The 24,641-nt window shown below is 37.0% G+C and overlaps 1 protein-coding gene across 5 annotated transcripts in view; it reads left to right on the top strand.

The window, feature by feature from the left end:
• TSPAN12 (tetraspanin 12) overlaps positions 1-24,641 on the top strand; it is a 71,251-nt gene that overhangs the window by 41,065 nt on the left and 5,545 nt on the right. For all 5 annotated transcript variants that reach the window (XM_017856942.1, XM_017856946.1, XM_017856945.1 and 2 more), the window contains exons 5-7: positions 2,052-2,126; positions 6,940-7,047; positions 10,835-10,978. In XM_017856942.1, the coding sequence (XP_017712431.1) occupies positions 2,052-2,126; positions 6,940-7,047; positions 10,835-10,978 (327 nt within the window). The remainder of the gene's footprint in view (positions 1-2,051; positions 2,127-6,939; positions 7,048-10,834; positions 10,979-24,641) is intronic.

Genomic DNA, 24,641 nt, shown 5'->3' on the forward strand with positions numbered 1-24,641 from the left:
CAAATCGTCACTACCTGGTACTCCCACCCTGACCTCCCACTTTACAGGGGGAATAGAATGGAATATTCATAATTGCAATGAAGTTTTATTCCTGCTGAAATTAGTGAGGATGATTTTTAGAGAGCTTGTTCTTTCTCGTATATTTGCGGCTTGCCTCTGTAAAATTACCCCCACAGCTGGGCAAGGTGTGACACAGGAACACAGCTACAGTGATCCAGTGCTCCCAAATTCATTATGCCCATTCTTGTGGAAGTCACATTATCTGCTGTTTGTGTTAATTTTCTTGTTTGTAAAATGAGGTGGCCTTCTCTATTTCACAGGATTCTTGAGTGAATTAATTGTGAAACTACTTGATAAACAGAGCACTATCCAAAAGTTGTTGTTTTTTCCTAATCATAATAATGGTTTTCAATTCCATCTTTGGCTATGTAGGCTTCAAATCTACACTTTTTTTTTTTTTTTTTTTGAGAGTTTCTCTCTCTGTCACCCAGGCTGAAGTGCTGTGGCATGATCATAGCTCACTATAGCCTCAATCTCCTGGGCTCAAGTGATCCTCCCACCTCAGCTTCCCAAAGTATTAGGATTACAAACACACACCACCATGCCTGGATAATTTTCTTTGCTTCTTCTTTTTTTTCTTTTTGTAGATGTGGGGTCTCATTATATTTTCCAGGCTGGTTTCAAATTTCTGGGCTCGAGCGACCCTCCTGCCTCCCAAAACCCAAACGTTGAGCTTACAGGCCTGAGCCACCACACTCAGCTGAGTCTACATTTCTGATAGTTAGATAGACATTTTTATGTTAATCAAATAAAATTAGATTTTTTATCTTCCCACAGAGCTATTTACCCCTCCCAATTTCTCTGCTTTGGTGAAATACATCATTCTCCTCCATTCTAAATTCAATGAGTCTAATGCCTTGTCAATTTTCTTTTCCTATACCTTTTAAAATGATTCTTTTCTGCCTATTTGCAAGGCTACCATCTAAGTTCAGGTGCTCACTTCATCCCTCCTCTTGTGCTGCCTTCTAAGGGATCTTCACCCTCCCCCTTAGCAAACTTCCTTTTTCCAAATCATTGAGAACTTTGCCTTTATTTCATCAGTTTATAATGTTGTTCCCCTATTCAGAACCTTTGAAAGATGCTACCTTAATGCCTACATGATGGATTTAAAATTCACTAGTGTATTATTTAAAGTTCACCATAATCTGGCTTCAGTCCATCTTTCCCATTTGATCGCTTCTCATTCCTCTTTCTGACCACCCCACTCCAGCTAGATGGATCTGTTTCCTGTTCCCTGATTCTTTGCTTGACTTTGCAGCTGCCTCTGCACACTTGTTCATGGCTTTTATTTACCTGGTATTCTCTCTTCTCTTCTTTGTTCCAATTCTTTTCACCTTTCGGAGCACTGCATATTTCTCTATTTCATAGGAATCTTGAATTTTTATCTCCATTTCTGTTTTTGACATTGTATTAAACTTTGTGTTGTTTTTTGCCTATGCATGCCTTATCACAATTTTGATATTCTTTTGTATATCCCAAGTGCCTTCCCCATAATAGAAACTTACTATATAAAGTGTCAACAGTAGTTGAGATTTTGTTCTATGTTGTGCTTTTTCTAAGAATGCAAAGGAGACGCCCCACCCCCATTGCCTAGAAGAGTGAGTTAAAGTCTGCTCATGGGCAGAGCGTTGAACTTGTTGACTGCACCTCGTCCACTTTGAAAGGACTTAGGTCCCCTTTCTTGGAGAACTTGATTGAAGTGTATCAAACTAGAACATGTAAATTCTTATTTATCCTAATGAAAGTAGTGGCATTTATAAAAGATTTTTCTCAGGAGATGGCTAATAAACTATGACTCACTGAGATGAATATTAAATGTTATCTGCAGATATTTCTAAATTTGCTGAAAATTTCCCCATCTGCTTCTGAGGGGCTTCATGGAAACTCGCCTCTGTATTCTTGTTCACTAGGTAAACATAATACCAAGTTTGTCTTTGAGGAGCCTTTATTTTGGTACTATAATAACAGCATACTTTTCTGTTTTTCTACAGTACTTTGGAAGTTTGCTTGTCATTTTCTGCGTGGAACTGGCTTGTGGCGTTTGGACATATGAACAGGAACTTATGGTGAGTTCAAAATAGATATAACCATAATCTAAAACAACAGTTCAACCTTTTAAATTAGATACTTGTATTAGTTCATTTTTACACTGCTATGAAAGAACTGCCCAAGACCGGGTAATTTGTAAAGGAAAGAGCTTTAGTTAGCTAACAGTTCAGCATGGCTGAGGAAGCCTCAGGAAACTTACAATCATGGCAAAAGGTGAAGAGGAAGCAAGGCACTTTCTTCACATGGTGGGAGGAAGGAGAAGTGTTTAGCGAAGGGGGAAGAGCCCCTAATAAAACCATCAGATCTCATGGGAACTCACCCACTATCAAAAGAACAGCATGAGGGAAACCGCCCCCATGATTCAATTACCTCCACCTAGTCTGTCTCTTGACATCGACGTGTGGGGATAGGGGGATTACGATTCAAGATGAGATTTGGGTGGGGACACAAAGCCTAACCATGTCAATACTTTAGAGTAATTTAGGCACATGATTATTAGTTTGAATGTTTATGCTACATGATAAGTTAATAGTCCCAATACTTCTGAAAGCTAACACTTTCTTTTCAGTGTCTGAAGCACATTTCCAAGTCATATTTTGTAAAATTTTCTTTGGTATACTCTGTATATGTCTTTAATTCCACAGGCTGCTTAAACATGGGTATCATAGACTAAAAATAGTATATGTTCTAAAATAATTTTACCAATTTTGGAGTTAATAATAGAAAAGATTCATATTCGCAAATGATTAGTCTGAAAATTCTTGAACACCTACATAAAGTCTTTTAAAATGCTGACTGCAATAGTGAACAGATGACTAGGAAACCTACATCTCCCATTTGCAACAGGCAGAACCATTTTCCACCTTAAGTAAGAGGTGTATTTGAAGCGTTGCTGTGTGTTTAGCACAATCTAGAAGTACTCTCACAGTTCCACACTTGGCTACTTGAATATAGTTCTTCATTTTTTCTCTTTTATTTCAGCAGTTGAAATGACTGGGACAACTTTTATAGCTAGCATAAATGAGCATGAAATTTCTCAGTCTTAAGATTTTTACTAGTCATGTTTGGCTTACCACTTGCACTTCACCCTTGCACTCACTGGGTATTATTACTTATTAACATTTGCTTACTTCATTGAGGGAAATTAGTGCATTTATTGCTAGTGATGTCAAACGCTTTTGCATGTCTGTGAATGCTCTTTGTTTTCGTCGAGGGAGGCCAGACTTTTTCCCCATAAACTTTGTAGAGTAATTCTGTTTTAGTAAAAGGGTGTTTTTCCATGTGTAGTTCTTGGGCCATCTGCAGTAGGAGCCACCCAGGATGATTCTTAAAAGTGTGCATTATTGGGCTCCAGCCCAGATGTGCTCAGTCAGAATGGAGGGGAAGGCAGGGAGGAAAGGGCAAGGACTTGGCATTTGCATCTGTGACAAGTTCCCTGGGACGTCTTCAACATTTTAAAATGTAGTGACTCTCTAGAAGGGAGAGAGATTATATTGTATTTGTTTCAGAGTGAAGAGAGTCATTTGGCAATTGAACAGTAAAATAGAAGTCATTTCTGGTGCTGATATACTCTTCAAAGATTCTTTGGTGAATCTACCATTGTGCTTTGAGACTGTTTTGAATACTAAGTAGTAACCACAGACCAGTGGCTACTCTACACACTCCAATTTACATGTCAGTGATGCTTTGGCACACTCACACATATGTTTCTCTGTGAAGACACTCATGCTTCCGGTGTTCAGCAGCACTAAGCAAGTAGAGAGAGTTCCTGAAAAGGTGAAAAGTTAGCTCAGATTCTAACTAGTTGAATATAAAGTTCAGAGCTCTTATTAACATGAACTCTCCCATTAATATAGGAACTTGTTTGCTGTCTTTGAAAATCATGTTTTCTCCCCATCCCTGGAAATTTTATTAGGGGAGTGAAAAAGTACTCAGCTCCAGAGAATCAGTTTCTGTGGTTTACTGGTCAAAAGATTGTCTCTCTTACTTTTTTCTGTTTTCAAGTGATAAATGTGTCTCCCTGACATTTAAACCATAGAGAGTACATCTTATCGTTAGTTCTGGATCTTGTTACCTCAGCTTTTTATTGTGTTCTGTTTGGTAATTAAAAGGATTTTAGCAATTGGTTTACTTTCTTGTGGATTTTAAACATGGGCATTAGAGTGTATATGCCATACTAATATTTGGTAAATCTTCCAAGATACAGCAAGTTCAAAATGAATTAGCTTAAGATGGTTGAAATGAAATGTTTTGATTTTAAAGTCATTCTAAGAAATACGAGGAAATTGAAATGAATGTATACTTGTTTAGATACTTTCTTCTATTCTGTTAAGAGACCATCTACGATTAGCTCCTGAGTACTGCAGTACTAAATAGGTGTCCACTACCATTCCAGTTGAGGGCATACATCACTGTTTTGCTTTTGTAAATCTTTCCCATTACATCACCAGAATGGAGCAAGGGCTGTTTAAAAGTGAAATGTAAAAGCAGTTCTTTAAAAAAAGTTTGTCAGGTTTTTTATTGCTTTTGCACTAATAGCAGTGTGAATGAAAAGTACCATTAAAGTTTATTATCTGCCAAATTTTGCAGAACCCAGCCTTTACATAGAATGGGCTTTGTGCTTTTAGCTGTTCCATGCAAGGAACCAATCAACCTGTGTGTTACTTTATGGCCAGACCTCAGTATTTGTGCCAGAACCTCAATGGTCTCCTCTGTTTTCTTCCACATTTGGTCTCAGATTGATTGTGGTCACAATAAGGAAACAACCTGTATTTATTTTAGAAGGTAAAGTTTTAAAAAATTGATATATTAACTAAATCAAGTGACTTGAATCAGAAAATCTGCTTTCTCATTTCTGTTTTTTTATACTGTTCACTTTCTATTCGTTATTCCTTCTCTAGATAAAATCCGTCAAAGATATAGTTTCAGATTGTACATTTCTAGATAATTTACTTCACTTCCATTTATTTTATGCCAAAGGGTTATGAGATAATACTAATTTATGGTGAGTAGTTTGACTAGTTCCCTGAACCTTGTTGAAGGCATATGAACACAGAGTACACCCATTTTGCTCATTATTTGGGGAAAAAATGTGTGGCCAAGTGTTTGGATGTTTTATTGTGTATTTCCAAGTAATCAAAAAAAAAAAAAAAGTTAACAAAGAAAAAAACGAAGAATTTCTGTGATCAGGAATTTTGAACTGCTTCTATTGATACGATTATCTTAAAAAATAAGATTTCATAATAATCTTAATCTCTAGTTCTGTTGGAGCCTTATTTGCTCATGTCTGCCTCTTTTCCTTTTTGGTTCTTGATCTTTGTGTTATTTATTGAATGTCAAGCTTGCTTTACTAAGCCCAGTCTATATTACTTCATAGATCAGATGGGAATGTCCATCCAGTTTCCCATAGTTGCTTTAATACTATGTGTGTAATGAGATTAGCATTTGTATACCTCAATTTCTCATGGCCCCGGAGTAAAATCATAGCTTGATATACTGACCAGATTTCTGGCCAGCAATGACTGTTGTATTGTATTGCATTACAACAATGACTGTGGTATTGTATGCCTAAAGCTCTGTCATGATTAAATACTCTGCAATAGACATGGTGCTAGGTGATTGGAGAATAGAAGCACAAAAATACTTTAAGAACTGTTCTTTCTTTTTTATTATTTTTAATTTTTTTATTTCAATAGGTTTTTGGGTAACAGGTGGTGTTTGCTTACATTAATAAGTTCTTTAGCAGTGATTTCTGAGATTTTCGTGCATCCATCACCTGAGCAGTGTACACTGTACTCAATGTGTAGTCTTTTATCCCTTGTCCCGCTCCCATCCTTCCTCCCAAGTCCCCAAAGTCCATTGTGTCATTCTTACGGCTTTGTGTCTTATAGCTTAGCTCCCACATGTGAGTGAGAACATATGATGCTTAGTTTTCCATTCCTGAGTTACTTCACTTAGAATATTGGTCTCCAATTCCATCCAGGTTGCTGTGAATGCCCTTCTTTTTCTCCTTTTTATGGCTGAATAGTATTCCATGGTATATATATTTTCTTTATCCACTCATTGATTGATGGGCATTTGGGCTAGTTCCACATTTTTACAAATGCGAACTGTGCTGCTATAAACATAAGTTTGCAAGTATCTTTTTTGTATAATGACTTATTTTCCTCTGGGTAGATACCTAGGAATGGGATTGCTGGATCAAATGGTAGGTCTACTTTTAGTTCCTTAAGGAATCTCCACACTGTTTTCCGTAGTGGCCGTGCTAGTTTACATTCCCACCAACAGTGTAAAAGTGGAGAACTGTTCTTTCTGAAATTCTAATATACCTCCTAATTACAACTTTTGAAAAAGTGTTGACAGAATTATCCCAGAGTGAGGCTTAACTTGAGTCAAAGTCTTTCCCTTTTTAATTATTTCCCCTTTGTTTTAGTACTATTATCTGCAGTTGCTTAAAGAGCAACAACTTCATAGCATTTTGAAGTCAAATTAAGGGCATTTCTCTGCAGAGGTTATTTGTTATGTGAAAGTTTTCAGTATGTCTGTAGAATGTACAGTTAATTACTTGTTTGTGATTTCCTTGAGCATTAAAGTGATTTCTCATTTTTTTCATTAGTACAAAATACCTAATCATTTATCACAAAAATCTACACACTGAGATTGTCCAAAAACTACATTGAATACTCTGAGCTAAATTTAGGCCACAAGCAAATATAAATTTAAAATAGTATTTGTCAATTATAAGGCATTCTGAGTGTGTGTGTGTGTGTGTGAATCTGTGTCTGTGTGTGTGTGTGTTATAGCTGTTGATATTTTGCTTTTTATTACTAGGTTCCAGTACAATGGTCAGATATGGTCACTTTGAAAGCCAGGATGACAAATTATGGATTACCTAGATATCGGTGGCTTACTCATGCTTGGAATTTTTTTCAGAGAGAGGTAAGTGCTGCAATTTCTGAGGTAGAGAGAGTGAAGTAAGTGGTGCACTTTCAAACCAGATGTTTAAAGCTTTGGCTTTGGTAATTTCCTCTGTGCTGAAAAATTAAGCCTATGATTCAGTAACCTCTGGTGCAATTCTTTCTTGAAAAATATCTTAAGTAACTTCATGGCCTGGTTTTCCTCCCATATATACCATTTCCCTCCCATATATACCATTTCCCCTTTATTTCACATGGTTCACATATATTTAAGAACTTCTGAAAAGCCATTTTGCTAAATTATTGTGAAGTTTTCTTTTTATGAGGGTTAACTTGATAAATATCCAAGTTCCAGACAAATAGATTTTTCATGACTTTGAGAGCTCTCAATATTTTAAACATAATTTTAGTTTTAAAAAATGATTGTTCTCATTTGGTACTTTGAAGTCAGTATATCATTAATGGCATGGTCTAGTCAGAAAGACCTTGGTTAAAATCATAGCTGTGCTGCTTACTGTTAAGTGAGCTTCTATGATATACATAACCCCGTTACGTCTTGGTTTTCTCACCTGTGAAATAGTGATAATAAAAATACCTATCTCTTCAGGTTGTTGAGAAGATTAAATGATGTCATAAGTTAGATTTCATTTAGCGTATGGCTATTAACAATAACATTACAAAGTATAGGTGCTTTTAACATTTCTTACCTAACTGCCATGTAGCACTGCACCCAACCATCTTCTCAAGTGGGGACTGTATTCAGATGTTTAAAATTTGGTGACTTGAAGTTAACCATTGATCTTGCTTCAAACCAAGCTCTTCTTCCAAGCAGTTTCCTTGTAATTGAAGTGGCATTCCCAGATGGATAAGTATTTAATTTCCTTTAATTTATCTTAGTGTTAGGCCACAAAGCATTTGAGAATTAATATCTTACATGATAGACAGCAAGATCTCTGCTCACTTGCTTTGTCCTGGATATGGGCAGAGGTTCAAGTCTAGGACAATCTCCAAATCTGACTCTCTGTGTACAACTGTTGAGATGGTAAAATTATCATTGTAACACAGATTTCCTGTTTATTTAAGTGCTTCCTAACTTTGTTTATTTATTGTATATTTGTGCTAAAAACAACACAAAGAGAAAATAAGCATTAGGAAATTTATAGTACGTTATGTCAGCTACTGTCCTGAGTAGATGCTGCCCAGAGCTTGTTATTTTCTGGAATTTGTGATGTAGACAGTGATAATCCAGGTTAAAAAACAAAGTGAGTTTTTTTTTTTTTTCTGATGGGAATTCCACCTAGATGGACAATGTACAAGTACTGCAAAAGATAGCACACTTATTTTTAGATTTGTTACATGGTAAGTTTCCTCCTCCATTATCATAAGACTGTTTTGTGTAAATGGAGATCTCTGAGAACGTGAGTTTTTTAAATCCCTTCTATTAGTTTGCTATGACTGCTTGCAGATGGCCATCTTCTGCCCTGTCTTCACATTGTCTTCCCTCTATATGTGACTATATTTAAATATCCTCTTGGAATAAGAACATCAGTCATATTGGATTAGGGCCCACCCTAATGACCTTATTTTGACTTAACAATCTCTATTAAACACTCTATTGCCAAATGCAGTCACATTCTAAGGTACTGGGGCTTAGAATTTCAACATATGAATTTGAGTGGGGGACACTATTCTAGAATAACCTATATTGCAGAAAGCAACTTTATCAGGCGCCGGTTTCCTTTGCTCCTCATTCAGTGCAATTCTGTGCACGTACCTCAACTTAGCAGACTCTCACTTAAGCCCCATTGACGTTTATTTAATGCCTTTTTAGAATACTAACTTTAAAAAATGTGTTCATTTATTTATTCTAACATAGTATTTGGAGCATAGGCTTTGGAATAGACTGTGCCACACTCTGGCCTGTAACTTTAGCAAGCTACTTGACCATCAAAGGGCTCAGTTTACTCATATGTAAAATGGATGGTATTTTCTAGAGCTTGACACATTAGCAAGAGTGGTACTATCTCACAATACAATATTAAAGGAGACAGGAAAATGGCAAGGAGATGTAGACTACAGCAATATCTTGGTATGATGTTGGGCTTACTTAAAGGAATTCTCAGAAAAAGTTTCAGAATAAATTCAGTATCCTCTGTTGAAGACGGGCAATTCTATACAAATACTTACTAAAATAAAAATAAGTTCATCATTGAACATTATATACTTATAATAAGAAAGAACATTATATACTTATATTTGAGAAAGTCATTTATGTAGAATATCTCATTCCCTGACAAAGCCATATAAATAGGCTGTTCCATGCTGGATGGAGTTAGAGAGTTCCAAGAACTGTTCTGTCATCAACACAGAAAGGACTCATGTCATTAGCAAAGGAGAGAAATGAATTTTCTCTGAGTGTAAGGATTTAAAAAGATGGACGTGGAAAGTTAACCTTTCCTTGTTTATGATTTTTATGAAGTGAAGTCTTTATACTACATATATTATTTAAGGATATTTAATGTATCGTGTGAAATATGTGATGTCAAATTATTGACTAAATTTGTGATGTTTATAGTACACTCATGACTTTGAGAGCAAGTTTAAAGAAGAAAATATATAGAAAGTATTTTTTAAGTTTCTCAAAATTTTAGTATTACCCATACCTTTCAGTAATTCATCATTTATAATCCCCTTAAGATGATTTTTCTTCTGTTTAAAAATCAGACATTTAGACCAGTGTAACAACACAGAATACTTTGTAGTATTTTCGTTGTTTCCTTTTGCATGAGAAGTCCAGAATTCTTCAAAATTAATTTTAGTTAAATTTTGAAATGGTGGGGGATTGTGATATTTTATGATACAATGTTAAACCTGAACATAGATTGATCTGTTGGACTGCATAACTTGCATAGCCAGTCACTCAGCAAAGTTCTCAGTGACTGCCCATAGTCCTTGTTTCTGGCTAGAGGGGAAAGAGCAACCTCCCTCTCTACTCAAGGACAGAAAATTATTCATCATAGGTAATTGTTCTGAATCTAATCTATAGAGGTCCTTAAGCAGTGTTTTCAAACCTTGATCAGAGAAAGCTTTTGCCAATCTTTGGGGAAGTGAGATAAAAAAGAAAAAATGTCAATATAGTTTTTCTTAACTCCAATTTTATTCAAGCTAAAGGCACACCATTTCTTCTGAGATTATGTAATAGAGTATGAACATTTATTTCAAGAACCTTAGTTGAATCAACACTAGTTGGCCAGACCTATGTTTTTTTCTTAAAGTTTTTGGATATTTTACTGGCTGAGGAATCGATGTCTACTAACTTTTTGTGATGTGGGCTTTGGTCGACACATGTTTTTACAAAGATTACAGAAACTTTTAATATAATATTTGAATATGTTGAACAATAGAAAAATTTGTTTAACTGGCCCTTGGTGGTTAGAGGTTTAATAATGAAGGTAAGGTGTCACCTACTTGGGTTTGTTAGTGTATATGTTCAATCTGTTGCTATGTATAGTCCCTTGTAGACAAGCTTACAGTTAGAGAGTAAGTCTCAGTCATGCCTGATTTGTTTTTATGTGTTATGGGCATTATTACTCAGAATTCTTCCATTATGCAATGGTTAGCCATGGTGTTCCTTTACTACATTTCTATCATCAACATAGACTGTACACATATCATTAGGTGATGACAGATGTAGCTCTGGGTACAAAAATTTTAAAAAACTGATGTTTAATCTCCTATAAGTTAAGAAAATAGTTTTGTGGTTTCTGAGGCTGACTAGTGATTTTTTTTTTTTTTTTTTTTTTTTTCAGTTTAAGTGCTGTGGAGTGGTATATTTCACTGACTGGTTGGAAATGACAGAGATGGACTGGCCCCCAGATTCCTGCTGTGTTAGAGAATTCCCAGGATGTTCCAAACAGGCCCACCAGGAAGATCTCAGTGACCTTTATCAAGAGGTAAGGCCATATATGGTTAATTTATTATGCATAAATGTTTTCTTAGGAATAACTTTAAAGAATCAACAATATGCCAATGAAAGTTTCCTTCTCTGTCTAAATATAAAGGGTCTTAAAATTTTCTCTGATATGGGGAGAAGAAGAAGAAAGCTAAAAAAAGTATAAAAATCTAAACACTAATCACATTTTAACAAAGGGAAGTGGGAAAGACCAGGTTTCGTAATTAATTGGATTTTGAACTGTTTTGTTTTGAATCAAGTTCCGACCGCTTGGGGATCCTTTGAAACAGACACAGACAGAGTATGTAGCTCACACTGGATATGCAAGAAATGCAGGGTTTGGCGTTCCTGGACAGAATACGTATTTTAAGAGCCTCCACATAGACCACCAGCGCATAGAAGGGGGGAGAAAAGAACCTCTCCAAAGAAAACGCTACCGTGCTACTCTTCAGCGCCCCCTGCTGGCTAATGATTAGTGATGCCAGTTTTAGTTCACTAAGTTTTATAAGTCAATCCTCATGTGCCCAAGAAATGTACATACTTGTGTTTTCTGGGAGAACTGATCAGAATAATCAGTTACTCCATTTTAGGAGAAGTTTTCCTATTCATTCAGTTTTACTGGTGATTTTCAAACTTTGTTAGCTGTAACATTCTATTTTCAAATCTAAGACTGCACTGTCCTGTACCATAGCCAAATAGCTACATGTGACCATTTGAATTAAAATTAATGAAAATTAAATGTCTGTTCCTCTGTTGCACGAGCTACATCTCAAGTGCTCAACTGCCGCTTGTGACTAGTGGCCCCTGTCCTGGACAATGCAGATATAAGACATTTCCATCATCCCAGAAAGTTTTGTTAGGCAGTATTTATCTGGAATGGAAATGCAAAATGTGAATCAGATAGAAGGGAAACTGCTTAGGCTAAGGGGTTGGGATCATTCCCCAGATACATCTCTAGTCAAGTACCTGGTATCACAAGGTGCTGCTCACACTATTCATAATATGAAGCATGTATATATATATATAGTAGGGCTACAAAGAATGAACACAAACTACATCAGGATTTATAACACATGCATTTTGATATATTTCAAGGTAGTTATCTTAGGAGGTTATACTTTTTTTCCCTAGGAATACTACCATTCAAAGCATCTCTTAGACTGTTTGCCAAAGCAGTTGTTGAGATGGGCAGTCAATTTATATTGTAAATTAATTAATTTGGATATTGTAATTAATTAAAAGAATGCTGTACTACCTACACAAGTGATCCATTATATTCATGTCCTAGATATGAGTAACTCTGGGCTGTTACTCATATCTCAGAGGACAAGAATATGTCACCATTTAAGGATATCCAAAATAAAGTGCTTTGGACTCTGAAGGCATGCCCCAAAGGAGAGTGCCAAGTATTTTTTAGGAGTTTAAAAACTGTTATAATTTCCTAGAGCTGCCATAACAAAGTCCCACAAACTGAGTGGTTCCGACAACGTGAATTTATTGTCTCAGCGTTCTGGAGGCTAACTTCAAGATTAAGGTGTCAGCAGGGTTGATGCTTCTCTCCTAGCTTCTGGTGGTGTGCTGACAATTTTCCTGGTTCCTCGTCTTTTAGAAGCATCACCCTGATCTGTTTCATCTTCACATGGTGTTCTCCTTGTGTGTGTGTCTCCAAATTTTCCCTTTTTATAAGAACAACAGTCATATTGGACGAGGGGCCCACTTTCCTCCAGTCGGACCTCATCTTAGTTACATCTGCAACAATCCTATGTTCCAATAAGATCACATTCTGAGGTACTAAGCTCTTTAACATATGAATTTTGGGAGGACATAATGCAACCGATCACAAGAATTATGGAAACAATTGAATAATTCAGGCTTTTTATTTTAAAAGATGATCAGAATACTTTTGGTCACACACTGCTGAGAAGCATTGTGTTTGGATGTTACTGTTTTATACATACATTGTGTAGAAACATTTGGCTTTGAATGAGAACGAACACACAAGATATAGTTTATTGAACAGAAAGTTGTTGGGTTAGTGTCTGTAGGTTCTTCAGTGATTATGGCACTGAACCTAGTTCTTTTGTTTTGTGTGAAAGCTAAATATTGGCTACTGTTTGTAGTAGCAATCATCAACTAATAAATGCAGCAAACTCCTGCTTATTCCGTAAAACAGAAAACAGTACTAATATTTCTGAGGTAGTATTATATAGAAATATATTGTGGATATTCAAATATACTATAACTCACTATTAGACATTAAAAGAACAGATGGCTACAGTACAGTTAGAAGTATAGATGTGTAATTGAAACCTACTAAATTTCCTAGTGTGAATTGTCCATCTGCTAGTTTTTACCAGTAGTAAGTCAATATGGACAATTATTGGGCCACAACATTATGATATAATTTGTATCTGCTTTAGTGATTAATACTGATGATATGATTATAACTACTATTGATCATGAGATCAACTTACCAGATCTTCCCATAAAGTCTGAATATGGACTAATTCTCTTCAGTTTTACTTCATTTAGGTGAAGACTGTCCTGCATTAAACATTTAATATAATTTTATTGTTGTAAAACTACAATTCATCTTGACTAGTTTGTCTTAGATTGTTTTTACTAATCATACTACTTTATAAAGGGATGCTTTACTTTCAGGATATCTATAATTGCTTGCTCCATGAATTTTGAAATTGAAACAAGCCATACTATTGTACATGTGCAAGTTGATAGCCCAGATTATTTTGAAAATTTCTCATATTTTTATCTAAAGAATTTTAATAGTAAGCTGGCATTGTCAGCCATAAGATGTTCTTCAGACACAGACTTCTAGCTAAGATGGGGGCTTATTATATCAGAGTAACCTGCTTTTGCATTTTACAACTAATAACATATACTGATATTGGTAGTGATATAGTATGCAATTATATGCATAGTTGACTTACAAAAGAGGATCATATAGTAGTTTTATGGCATAAGTACAATTAAATCCATAATTAAAAATAAGACATAATTCCACTTTGCCCTGGAGAACATATGTTTCCTAATTACAGTGTGTCCAGAGATCGTTCAGTAGGAAGATGAGGGTTCTAAAGGGAGAAATAAGTGAGGAACAGCTGGAGGTATTTGGGATGTTTATTCAGAAGTTAAGAGCACTGAATGGAGATAGTTGAGATGTCTTCAAATATTTCAAAGTTCATAATTCAGAACAGGAACTAGACTTACACATTGTTGCTCCAAGGGCCAGAAGTTACAGGAAGGAAATTTTGAATCAATGGAAGGAAGACCTTGCTCATCAAAATCCATCCAATTGTGAGACAGGTTATCTTGTAAAATAATGAGTGTCTCATCACTAAAAATATTGAAGTCAAGGTCAGATAACCATGTCATTGGTAGTGTAGAATGGTTTTTTAAATTAAAAATGAATCCAGACTAGATGAACCACAAGGTCTCTCTTATCTTTCATATTTTGTAAGCTCAGAGATAAAAACTGGCTTTCTTCCTGCAATCATTCTTCAGTAGTCTGAAATCAAGGAAATAAATCATTCTCAACCATCTGGTGGCCTGCATGGTCCCTGACCCAATAATATTTTATGATGCATTTGGAAACCTGTGAAAAATGACAGCAGAAATATAGCGACAATTGCACATTTAGAAACATTCAGGAGCCTTGTTAGGTTTGGCACACAGCTCTTCAAATATCCATAATAAGCTACAAACATGTATTAAAGTATACGTTTAAAAATCTGTAATGAAAATACCTCTGACCCTCAGTTTGGAACTATCACATTCACTCATTCAAAATGATGATAGGATAACCAATATTCATTCAGAATATTTTGTGATTGCCTACTGGGTTCCATTTGCTCTTCTAAATGCTAGGGATATAGTGGAGAGTGTTGCAGACAAAAATCTCTTCTCCTATGTAACTTATATTCTGGTTATGGATACATAACGTTTAACAAGAAAAACAAACAGCAATAGAAAATAATTTCAGGTGATGGTAAGCACTTTGAAAACTGAACAGGGTAATGTGCCGAAGTTTTGTTGGTGAGGGAGTTACTTAAGATAGATTGTTAGGAATAGACCCTCTTATGTGTGGGTGATATGTGAACTGAGACCAGTTGAAGCAGCCATGCTGGGGAACAGTGTTTTTGGCCGAGGAAACTGCAAGTATAAAGCCCCACCCTTGAGTGGTCTGGGCCCGTGATTGCTGACAGCCCACTCCCATGTTCTTTGGAATCACCTGTGTAACCACACTCTAAATGCAAGGTGTAAGACTTGGCCTTGGCAAAATATCAGACTCAGATTTAAGTTGGCAAAGCACAAGCCTATGGTATCTCTTGTCTTCTCTCACGTGCTGAGTTTTTCATCATATCAGTTACTGAAGTGCAGTGTCTTGACTTGATCTGGAGAAGAGAAGCATAAATCAAAGACATAAAGACAGCAGTTGGAAAATAAGTCTTTGTAGAGCAGGGACTCTCAACCTCTTGCCCAGGGACCGGGGCTCTTCTTGGATGAACTTCAAGGGAAAAGTGATACTGCAAAAATTGTTTTCAACATTTTATATCCATTTTTTTTTTCTAGGAAATAAGAGCCATAGCTTTCATCAGCTCTTCTTGGGGTTCCATATGTAAAAGAATGAAAAAACACAGTTGTAAAGAATAGTTGCAGCACTTACTGTCTCAGATATGAAACTTAGCATAAATAGCCCCTCACAAAGGCTGAAATGCCATTTTCCTCTTCTCTGTGCTACCTCAAGGAAAATAAATGGAAGTAAACAGGCTCACAACAGGCTCTGCTTCAAATGGACTGACTCAAAATGTAAAACAAAGAGGGACAGAACGTCAACTAAAATATACCTCTAGAGACACATTTCTTTGTTTAGTAGTTAGAAGCTTTCTTCTGTTCAAATATATTGGATGCTTCTTCAGAAAAGTAGTATTCCCACAGATTTATCTAAGGGCTGTACACAGACATGTCCTCCACACTTGTGTGCCTTTGGGACACTTTTCCTTTAGACCCTTAGACTTTCTGTGTTCCATGTGTTGGGTTTGAGTTTTAAATAATCTTAATAATTTCTACTTTGACAAACCCATGTGTACCTCTTTATAAGTTTATTTCCCTCCCAGTGCTAGAAAACATCGATGAATAAAGGAAATTGGGAAGTACAGGGACGTGGTTGTGAAGGGACGTGACCTTCTTCCCTGAGTCTTGGCTTACAGGAAAAAGAACCTCATGATGACAAGTGGGTATGGGTTACCAGTGCTCACAGAAGGTAAACAGACTTGTAGAGGTGCTACTCCAGGTTAAAAGTGAGGGTAGCTCATGTTGCTAAAGAAAAAATAAATCTTTTAATGACACTTGTTAAAGATGATAAGGAGCCGGTTACGGTGGTTCATGCCTGTATTCCCAGCACTTTGGGAGGCTGAGGCAGGTGGATCACTTGTGGTCAGGAGTTCTAGTCCAGCCCAACATGATGAAATCCTAACTCTACTAAAAATACAGAAATTAGCTGGATTCTGTGGTGCATGCCTGTAGTCCCAGCTACTTGGGAGGCTGAGGCAGGAGAATCGCTTAAACCTGGGAGGTGAAGGAGAATCTCCTTAAACCTGGGATGTGAACCTAGGTGGGGAAGCTTGCAGTGAGCCTAGATTCTGCCGCTGCACTCCAACCTGGGCGACAGAGTGAGACTTTGTCTCAAAAAAAAAAAAAAAAAAGATGATAAGGAAAACTTTATTTCAGCGGGGATTATCGGGATAGGAATAAGGCCACTGCAGTGTGGTCTTGCAGTAGGGGAGACAGATTAGGCTCAATTCAGAATACAACATGGGAAAGTGGGAATTTATAGTCAAGGAACAGGTTGGGGGTCAGAGGATGGAAAATCATTAAGAGGAAACATAGTGGTGAGGGATGGGATTCTGGCAAACCTTACCTAACAAGACTTGTACTGAAGGCAGGCCAGGGTGATCAGACATCTCTTGGACAATGGGTGGAGAAGGAAGAAGCCAGTTAGATATCAAGGATGATAAAGTATGAAGAATGGGGAATCTCAGTAAACCAACTTACCAAGATTCTTGCTAAAATTGAACAATGCAGAGACAAACACCAAAGTCCAAACGTCAAGTTTCGGTTGAAAAAGAACTCAGTGGAACCTGAATAGAGTTTGGTCATGGAGAGAAACTTTATCAGTGGTGAACCATGTGGGATGGGCTGTTTGAGGGTTTTATTCTCTCAGTTGAGTGTTGTACAATGTTTGAGTTGAAGGTCATGAATTCACACTCTGAGCCCTCATCCTGATTAGAAATACTGCCCTCACCTGTCTCCTCTATACTCTGCTGTCCTTGGCAAATGATATTTGTTCTATAACCAATCTTTTTTTCTGGGCAATGTTTTAGTTCTCAACATTTTTTGTTAACACTCCTTTCCTGCTAACATCTTTGACCAATTAGAAAGATGAGCCAATAGTGTATGTCTATTTGTTTTGACTGATAGAAATAACTTTTGCTTTATAATTTTCATATATAACATTATATTATCATAAATGTTTCCTCATCACTCCTGAACTATAAGTGGAGACCTGACAGAGTGGTGTGGGAATAAAAGGCCATGATTGGGGGTGGACTTGGCCTTCTGGCAAGCTCCACCTAGATATAAGGTCAATTGTTTTTTCCCAGACAACCCAGCTCTCTGGTTATTAGTAGGATTCTACTTCAGACCAAGTAAATTGCCACACTTGAAACAAAAAATTAGGGGCAAGTATTAAAAGAGAAGGCCGACACAGGGAGTGAGAGGTCATAGCTTAGACCTCCAGCTAGGTACTGGCTAGTTACACCAACATGGAAGTTGGTCAAGTCTGCCTAGAACAGATTCCCCACATCAGTGACTAAAAGAAAAGGTAGGAATTAGAAAATCTTTAAGTCGGGCACAAAAAAAGGGAGCCTGACACACAGCAGGCAATCCTGAATTGCCATTGTCTTTATGATTGAGATACACAATGGGAACACATAGCAGTGGTAGTAACTCTTTGGGCTTCTAATCTTAATGAATAAGTAGCTATAAGCCACATGCAGAAAATATTAGGGTGGCACAGGGCCGAAAAGGGCATTCCCAGCCAAGAAACCATGGGGCAAAGTTAGAGCTGGAAGCAAGAGAGCATGGCTGGAGCACGGGGTGTGAGAAGGGCCACATTTACATGGATACAGAGGGCACGGGTTGGATTCTGAAGAGTCCTGTACGTCCTGATAATACGTGGGTATTTTATACTGAAGTCTGTGAATAGTTGCCAAATAGAAAGGGAAACATATTCACAAATTTGAGGCATTACTATAAAAAGACAGTTTAGGACAATGTAGTCATAGGATTCTGATTTTTTAATAATGAAACTTTGTTCTCAGATAAACATCCGTAAAGCCTCCTGCTCAGACAGTCAACGGTAGGTAGTTTGCAGTTTGCAGGCTCAGTGATTATTTAGATGGAATACCTCAAGAATTTCCATTCTCAGGGTTCTTTTATATAAAGTCAAAGATGCTCCCTCCTGTCTCTCTACTGATTTCATTATCTCCTCTGCAAGTAGCTGCTGATGGGATCTGGTTGACTCTGACTTGCGGTGGTATTTGTTTTATCATTCAAAGCCCTGCGGGATCAGTTTGGGCTTGGTAGGGGGGAAGATCCCTTTTTATCTTTGGGCTTTGCTTGATCATATCAGGTCTTAAACCATTCTGCCAGTTTTGTTTCAGGTATACAAATGCATTCTTCTTCTCTTTCACTCTCTTTCTCGCCATCATTCAATTGTGAGTTTCCTGTTCTCTATTCTCTGTTCCATCAAATGATATTTCCTTTTGGACTCTATTAGTAGAGACTTGCAAATTTTGCCCTTAAAATTTATGGATGTGAAAGCCATGATAGTATTTTGACCTGAAAAGCTACCTTACGAAATAACAGTTTTAGATTTAAGCTTAAACATCATGCTGTTGGCATTGTAGAGAATGAGTTGAGGTGGGGAATTTAAGCTGAAGACTGGGTCTTAAGGCAGAGAAATTGAGGTAGGAAACTGTAGCAGATAACTCATGCGGTGGTAGGGGCTGGAATTCAGGTTGCGGCGTTTAGTATGGAGAGGAAGGAATGAATGTGAAAGATATGTCAGTGGTAGAATAAACAGGACAAGGTTATAAACTGGCTGTGGGGAGTGAATGACAGGGAACTTGCAAGCATTCTTGACTTTGATTTGGACTCTCACAGATGAGGAAGCCATTTACTGAAGGGAGAGGTTAGAGTTGATTAATTTCATTTTGGAAATACTGCATTTAAGGTTCTTGTCAGGTATTCCATTTGCAGAAACCCAGGAGGCAATATGGGCTTCAGAGACAGAACTTAGATAGAGATTCGGATTTTGTGTGTACTAATTAAGGAAAGTGCTAACTCAAAATACAATGGCTTGGATAAGCTGGGAGTTTATTTCTCTTTCCTAGACCAATGACCTGATTTATGCCTCCAGGCAACTCTGCTGCACAAGTTCATCCAGGGGCCAGAATGAGGAGACAACTTTGCCTTTTAAATACCTTGTCTTCGAAAGTTGGTCTCCAGTTCTAGTCATGGAGAGAAAGAGAGTGAGAAAGAGAACTCCCAATGCATGAAGGCCTACACTCATCACCACTGTTCAGATTTTGTTGGCAGGAACTCACATGGCTTTGCTTAGCTCCAAGGGAGGCTGGAAAATGTGGTCTGGCTAGGAAGCTATGTTCCATTTTTTCTTTGTTTTTTTTTTTTTCTTTTTTTATTTTTAGATGGAGTCTCACTCGCTTTTTCACCCAGGCTTTAGTGCAGTGGCACGATCTCGGCTCACTGCAAGCTCCGCCTCCTGGGTTCACGCCATTCTCCTGCCTCATCCTCCTGAGTAGCTGGGACTACAGGCGCCCGTCACCACGCCGGGCTAATTTTTTTGTATTTTTAATAGAGTCAGGGTTTCACCATGTTAGCCAGGATGGTCTTGATCTCCTGACCTCATGGTCTGCCCGCCTCAGCCTCCCAAAGTGTTGGGATTACAGGCATGAGCCACTGTGCCTGGCCAGAAGCTATGTTCTTATATAAACATTAATTACTGTGGATCAAATGGAGGACAGACTGGGTGGGTAGGTAGGTGGATGGACTAAGTTTACACAGGTGTCATCAATGTACATGAGGCAATGAAGGTGTGGAGGGAAGTAAGACCACACCAGGAAATGATGCAATACATGCAGCCAAGGACAGAACTCTGTGACCTGCCAACACTTAAGGGCAGAGATACTGAAGTTTTGAGATGGTGACTACATGGTAAAGAGCAAGCTGAGTGTAGAGATTTTTTTCTTCTACATCCCAGGTCCCTTATCTCTACTAAGATGTTAATAGTACCCACATCATTGTAATATACAAAGATAAATTGAGATATGACATGAAAAACTGTTAGTATACCACTTACCACAGTGGTAGCTTATGACAATAATAACAATAATTTATTAAGGTATTTATTGAAGTAAGTAGAAAATGTATTGATCTTTGATTAGATTTTTAACTAGCTAAATTGCCCTTAGTTTTGCTTGAAATGACAGGGAAGTGTGTATTTTCTGGTTATGTGCATTTGTGCTGGCTGAAGGTAGATTTTCAGGTCAAAGTTTTTGGGACTTGGTCCAGTTTCTCACTTTGCTTGTTTTAACACCCTCCAACTTCTTATAGATGCAAATTTAAGGTACCAAAATGGGCCCCCATGAAAGAAAATGTGTGCAGGAGGGGTTTGTGAATAAACTCTGCTCCGTCAGCCTGCTGGAACTGACCTAACTAGTGAGCATGGAGCCTTCTGGGTTTTCTGACTCTAGCCTCTTTGTAACTACATTTTTTTGGTTAAAATGAAAAATGATCAGTAAATTCAGTCTTTTACATTTCTTTATTCTACCTATGTAATAGGGATATTGTGAGGGTTAAATGAGATATGAAGATCTTTCATATATTAATAAATAATAAGATGACTTTTTTCTACTGCATTTTCTATGCACAGATTTAGTTATCTTTCTGTTCTCCTAAGAGACAGCTAAAGAACAGAAAGTCTTGTAGTGAATTTTATTGCTTGCTGCTTTTTTTAAAGGAAGCATTATTTCCCTGCAGAGCTTAAGATTATCAGTGGAGAACTTTTGCTCTAACCTGTTTAAATCTTGTGAACTCATTAACTGCTATCATTGACTTCAATTCTAGAAGAAAGAGGATTGAAGATTGTATATTTGCATCTGATAATCAATATAGTTATTTCAAACTTGAGATGATGTTCATTTACAAAAACATTAATATTGGCATGTATTGGCACCTAGATTTTATTTATACTTTATCTTGGTAAGCACATTAAAAGGCTGCCCAACTTTTTGATGTGGCCTGTGAATATTGAGTACTGAAAAGCCATGGGTGTTCTTCCAATTTTAGAAACTCATTTTGGAGATAGATCAGAGAATAATTTCAAGTGTATAATTTCCTCAAGTGAAATGAGGCATCCTGACATGCCTTCAAATAGATTCCAGGAAATGTAGGGGATTTGTGATTTTTCTCTGATAAAGGTAGTGTTATTATTTACAGCTAACGGTTGACAAGAATTTTAATATTGTAGCAAGTAAAGTAGGTTGGCCAACGTGTCTTATTCATACCTTTGAATTATCTGAAGTTATTAACATAGGGCTAACCTAGCTTTTTTTAGGAAGAAAACATTTTCAAGTAAAATTGATTCAGAGTATTTTATTTTGAGAAAAGCAAGTAAGTAAACTTTGGTTCTTTCCTATTCTGAATAAAATACTCTTTGTGAAATGAAATGCAGTTTTGAATTTTATCATTTGTGTCCTCTTTTTACTCTACAGAAATGTTTGTTTATGCAGCTAAATATTTATAAATAGTATAATCAATACATATGAACACATCTATGTTTTTTATCAAGACTTAATGTCTTACTTTTCAAGACAAGCTCACACTGAAAAATGTAAACCTTATGCATAATTATTTGACTGGCTCAAAATATGCTCAGGGTTATTATGTTCAGGTTGAATTACTTCAATAAGAATGATTCAGAACAGAAAGAAAACCCTGGAGCTATTTCAATGAAGAATTTACAGAGTGACTGAGGAGGTCAATCATCTTATACAGACAAATCTAGAAACATACTGACTGTCCTCTCAAGAAGAGAACTATTCTTTGCAAAGTTGGTTCTTAACTTTAAGTACTTGTGAAAATGATTCACTGATATTCAGCATGACACCTGTGTTAGGCAATTCTTGCATTGCTACAAATAAATACCTGAGACTGGGTAATTTATAAGAAAAGAGGTTTAATTGGCTTATGGTTCTGCAGGCTGTACAGGAAGGGTAAATGATAATGGCTTCTGCCCCTGGGAAGGCCTCAAGGAGCTTTGAGCATGGTAGAAAGCAAAGCAGCAGCAGGCACATCACATGGCCAAAGCAGGAAAAGGAGATAGAGATGGGGGGCGGTGCTATGCATTTTTTTTTTTTATACTTTATGTTCTAGGTTACATGTGCACAACGTGCAGGTTTGTTACATATGTATACATGTACCACGTTGGTGTGCTGCACCCATTAGCTCGTCATTTACATTAGGTATATCTCCTAATGCTATCCCTCCTCCCTCCCCCACCTCACAACAGGCCCCGGTGTGTGATGTTCCCCTTCCTGTGTCCAAGTGTTCTCATTGTTCAGTTCCCACCTATGAGTGAAAACATGCGGTGTTTGGTTTTCTGTTCTTGTGATAGTTTGCTGAGAATGATGGTTTCCAGCTGCATCCATGTCCCTACAAAGGACATGAACTCATCCTTTTTTATGGCTGCATAGTATTCCATGGTGTATATGTGCCATCTTTTCTTTATCCAGTCTGTCACTGATGGACATTTGGGTTGGTTCCAAGTCTTTGCTATTGTGAATAGTGCTACAATAAACACACACTTTTAAAGAAACAGATCTTGTGAGAACTCCGTTATCACCAAGAGGATGGCCATTCATGAGGGACCTACCCCCGTGATCTAAACACCTCCCACCAGGCCCTGCTTCCAACACTGTGGATTACATTTCAACATGAGATGGGTGGGGACCAATGTACTAATTTTATCAACGCCTGTCTGCTGCGAGTTTCTACATGCCTAATGAGTAAGCAAGGAAATATTTAATTGCATGACCATAGAGAAATTTGTGCTTTTACTTATATAATTATACTCTGTATCTTTTAAAATTGAATTTATTAAAGGATATAGGGCAGTATACAACAAAAATACAGTAAATTAATAATAAAATAGAAACAGAATTGGAAAGTCAAGGTTAAAGGAAAGAGTAAGTAGATGTGCTTAACATGAAGACAGACACAGTTGCTGTGGTTGAGTGTCCTGTTTGCCTCTCAGCTTTCTGACAGCCCGGGTGAAAAGGAGATACAATCATCACCGTAATTCTAATGTTAGGAGAGCAAACATTCTAACCTCAAAGGGAGCAGAATTCTCAATATTTTATCCAGTGGGATTTTATATCTACTACTTTATCGAGAAAAAATATCTTCAATATCATTTTTCACAACTTTTATAGAGCAGTTTCTTTATTATTATTGTTGTTGTTATTATTATTATCAGTATATAGAGCAGTTTCTTATGGTGTTTTCCAATACAAAACCTTAAAATACACCTTGGTAGAAAATAATATGCAAAAGCATAAGTTAATATATTGCAAGTTGGCACATTTTGGTGACCCGGTTTGACGGACGGACATAAAGTACTATAATGTCAACTGGTTTCATTTCTTTTAGATAATCTGTAGTTGACACCTCTTTTGGAGAGACTCTTGATAGAGAAGCATAAAATATAGTTTAATGAATTCTGATGACAAGTTTAAGGACTGAAATTCTGCCTTGTTTGAGGAGTTATCTGTATGCTTTTTAAACCAAATGAGGAAATGATCACCTGATATTTTGCCATAAAAATGGAGGAGTCTAACTAGGACCTTTGCTTGGAATAAAGCATACTTGCCTACCTGAGTGTGAAGATAATCTTCAGGGACCAGTGATCTGGAAGGACACCAAGTCCCAACTATGTGACATGTCAATACAATGATGCAATTGTATAATTGTAGACTATAAATGTAGACATGCTCTACATTTCTGGGCAACCGAAAAAGCTTTTTTTGTCATTGGAATCCAAAGTCATTTTCAATAACCTTGATTGTCTTAATATTTCATTGCATTTTGTATATTTTTAAAGTTACAAATCAATGTCATTTTCAAAGAAACATGGACAGAATCAACACAGTCTAGAAAAAGGATCGACAGAATGATGAAGTGTACATATTTTGGAAAACTTGAAGACTAGGACTATTTAGCCTGGAGAGGAGAATAGTTAAAGGGAAAGAGATAATTAATTCTTCAGCTGTGACTCTCTACCTTATGGAAAAGGGAAGGGTTGAGAGCAGAGTTAGAACCAGTGCATCCTTCCTTACAAAGAAGTCAGGTTCCAACAAGGGAGTGCTTGTTAAAAACTAGTGTTGTTCCAGTGTGGACAGGACTGTCCAGTGAGGCGGGAAGTCCCTCTCATTAGAACTACAATTTCATTCATTTTTTTTTATTCCCCTGTGAGTCATACTTTCTTGTTTCTTTGCATGTCTTAT

The sequence above is a fragment of the Rhinopithecus bieti genome, unplaced genomic scaffold (assembly GCF_001698545.2).
Source record: "Rhinopithecus bieti isolate Rb0 unplaced genomic scaffold, ASM169854v2 scaffold_42380, whole genome shotgun sequence".
Lineage (NCBI taxonomy): Eukaryota > Metazoa > Chordata > Mammalia > Primates > Cercopithecidae > Rhinopithecus > Rhinopithecus bieti.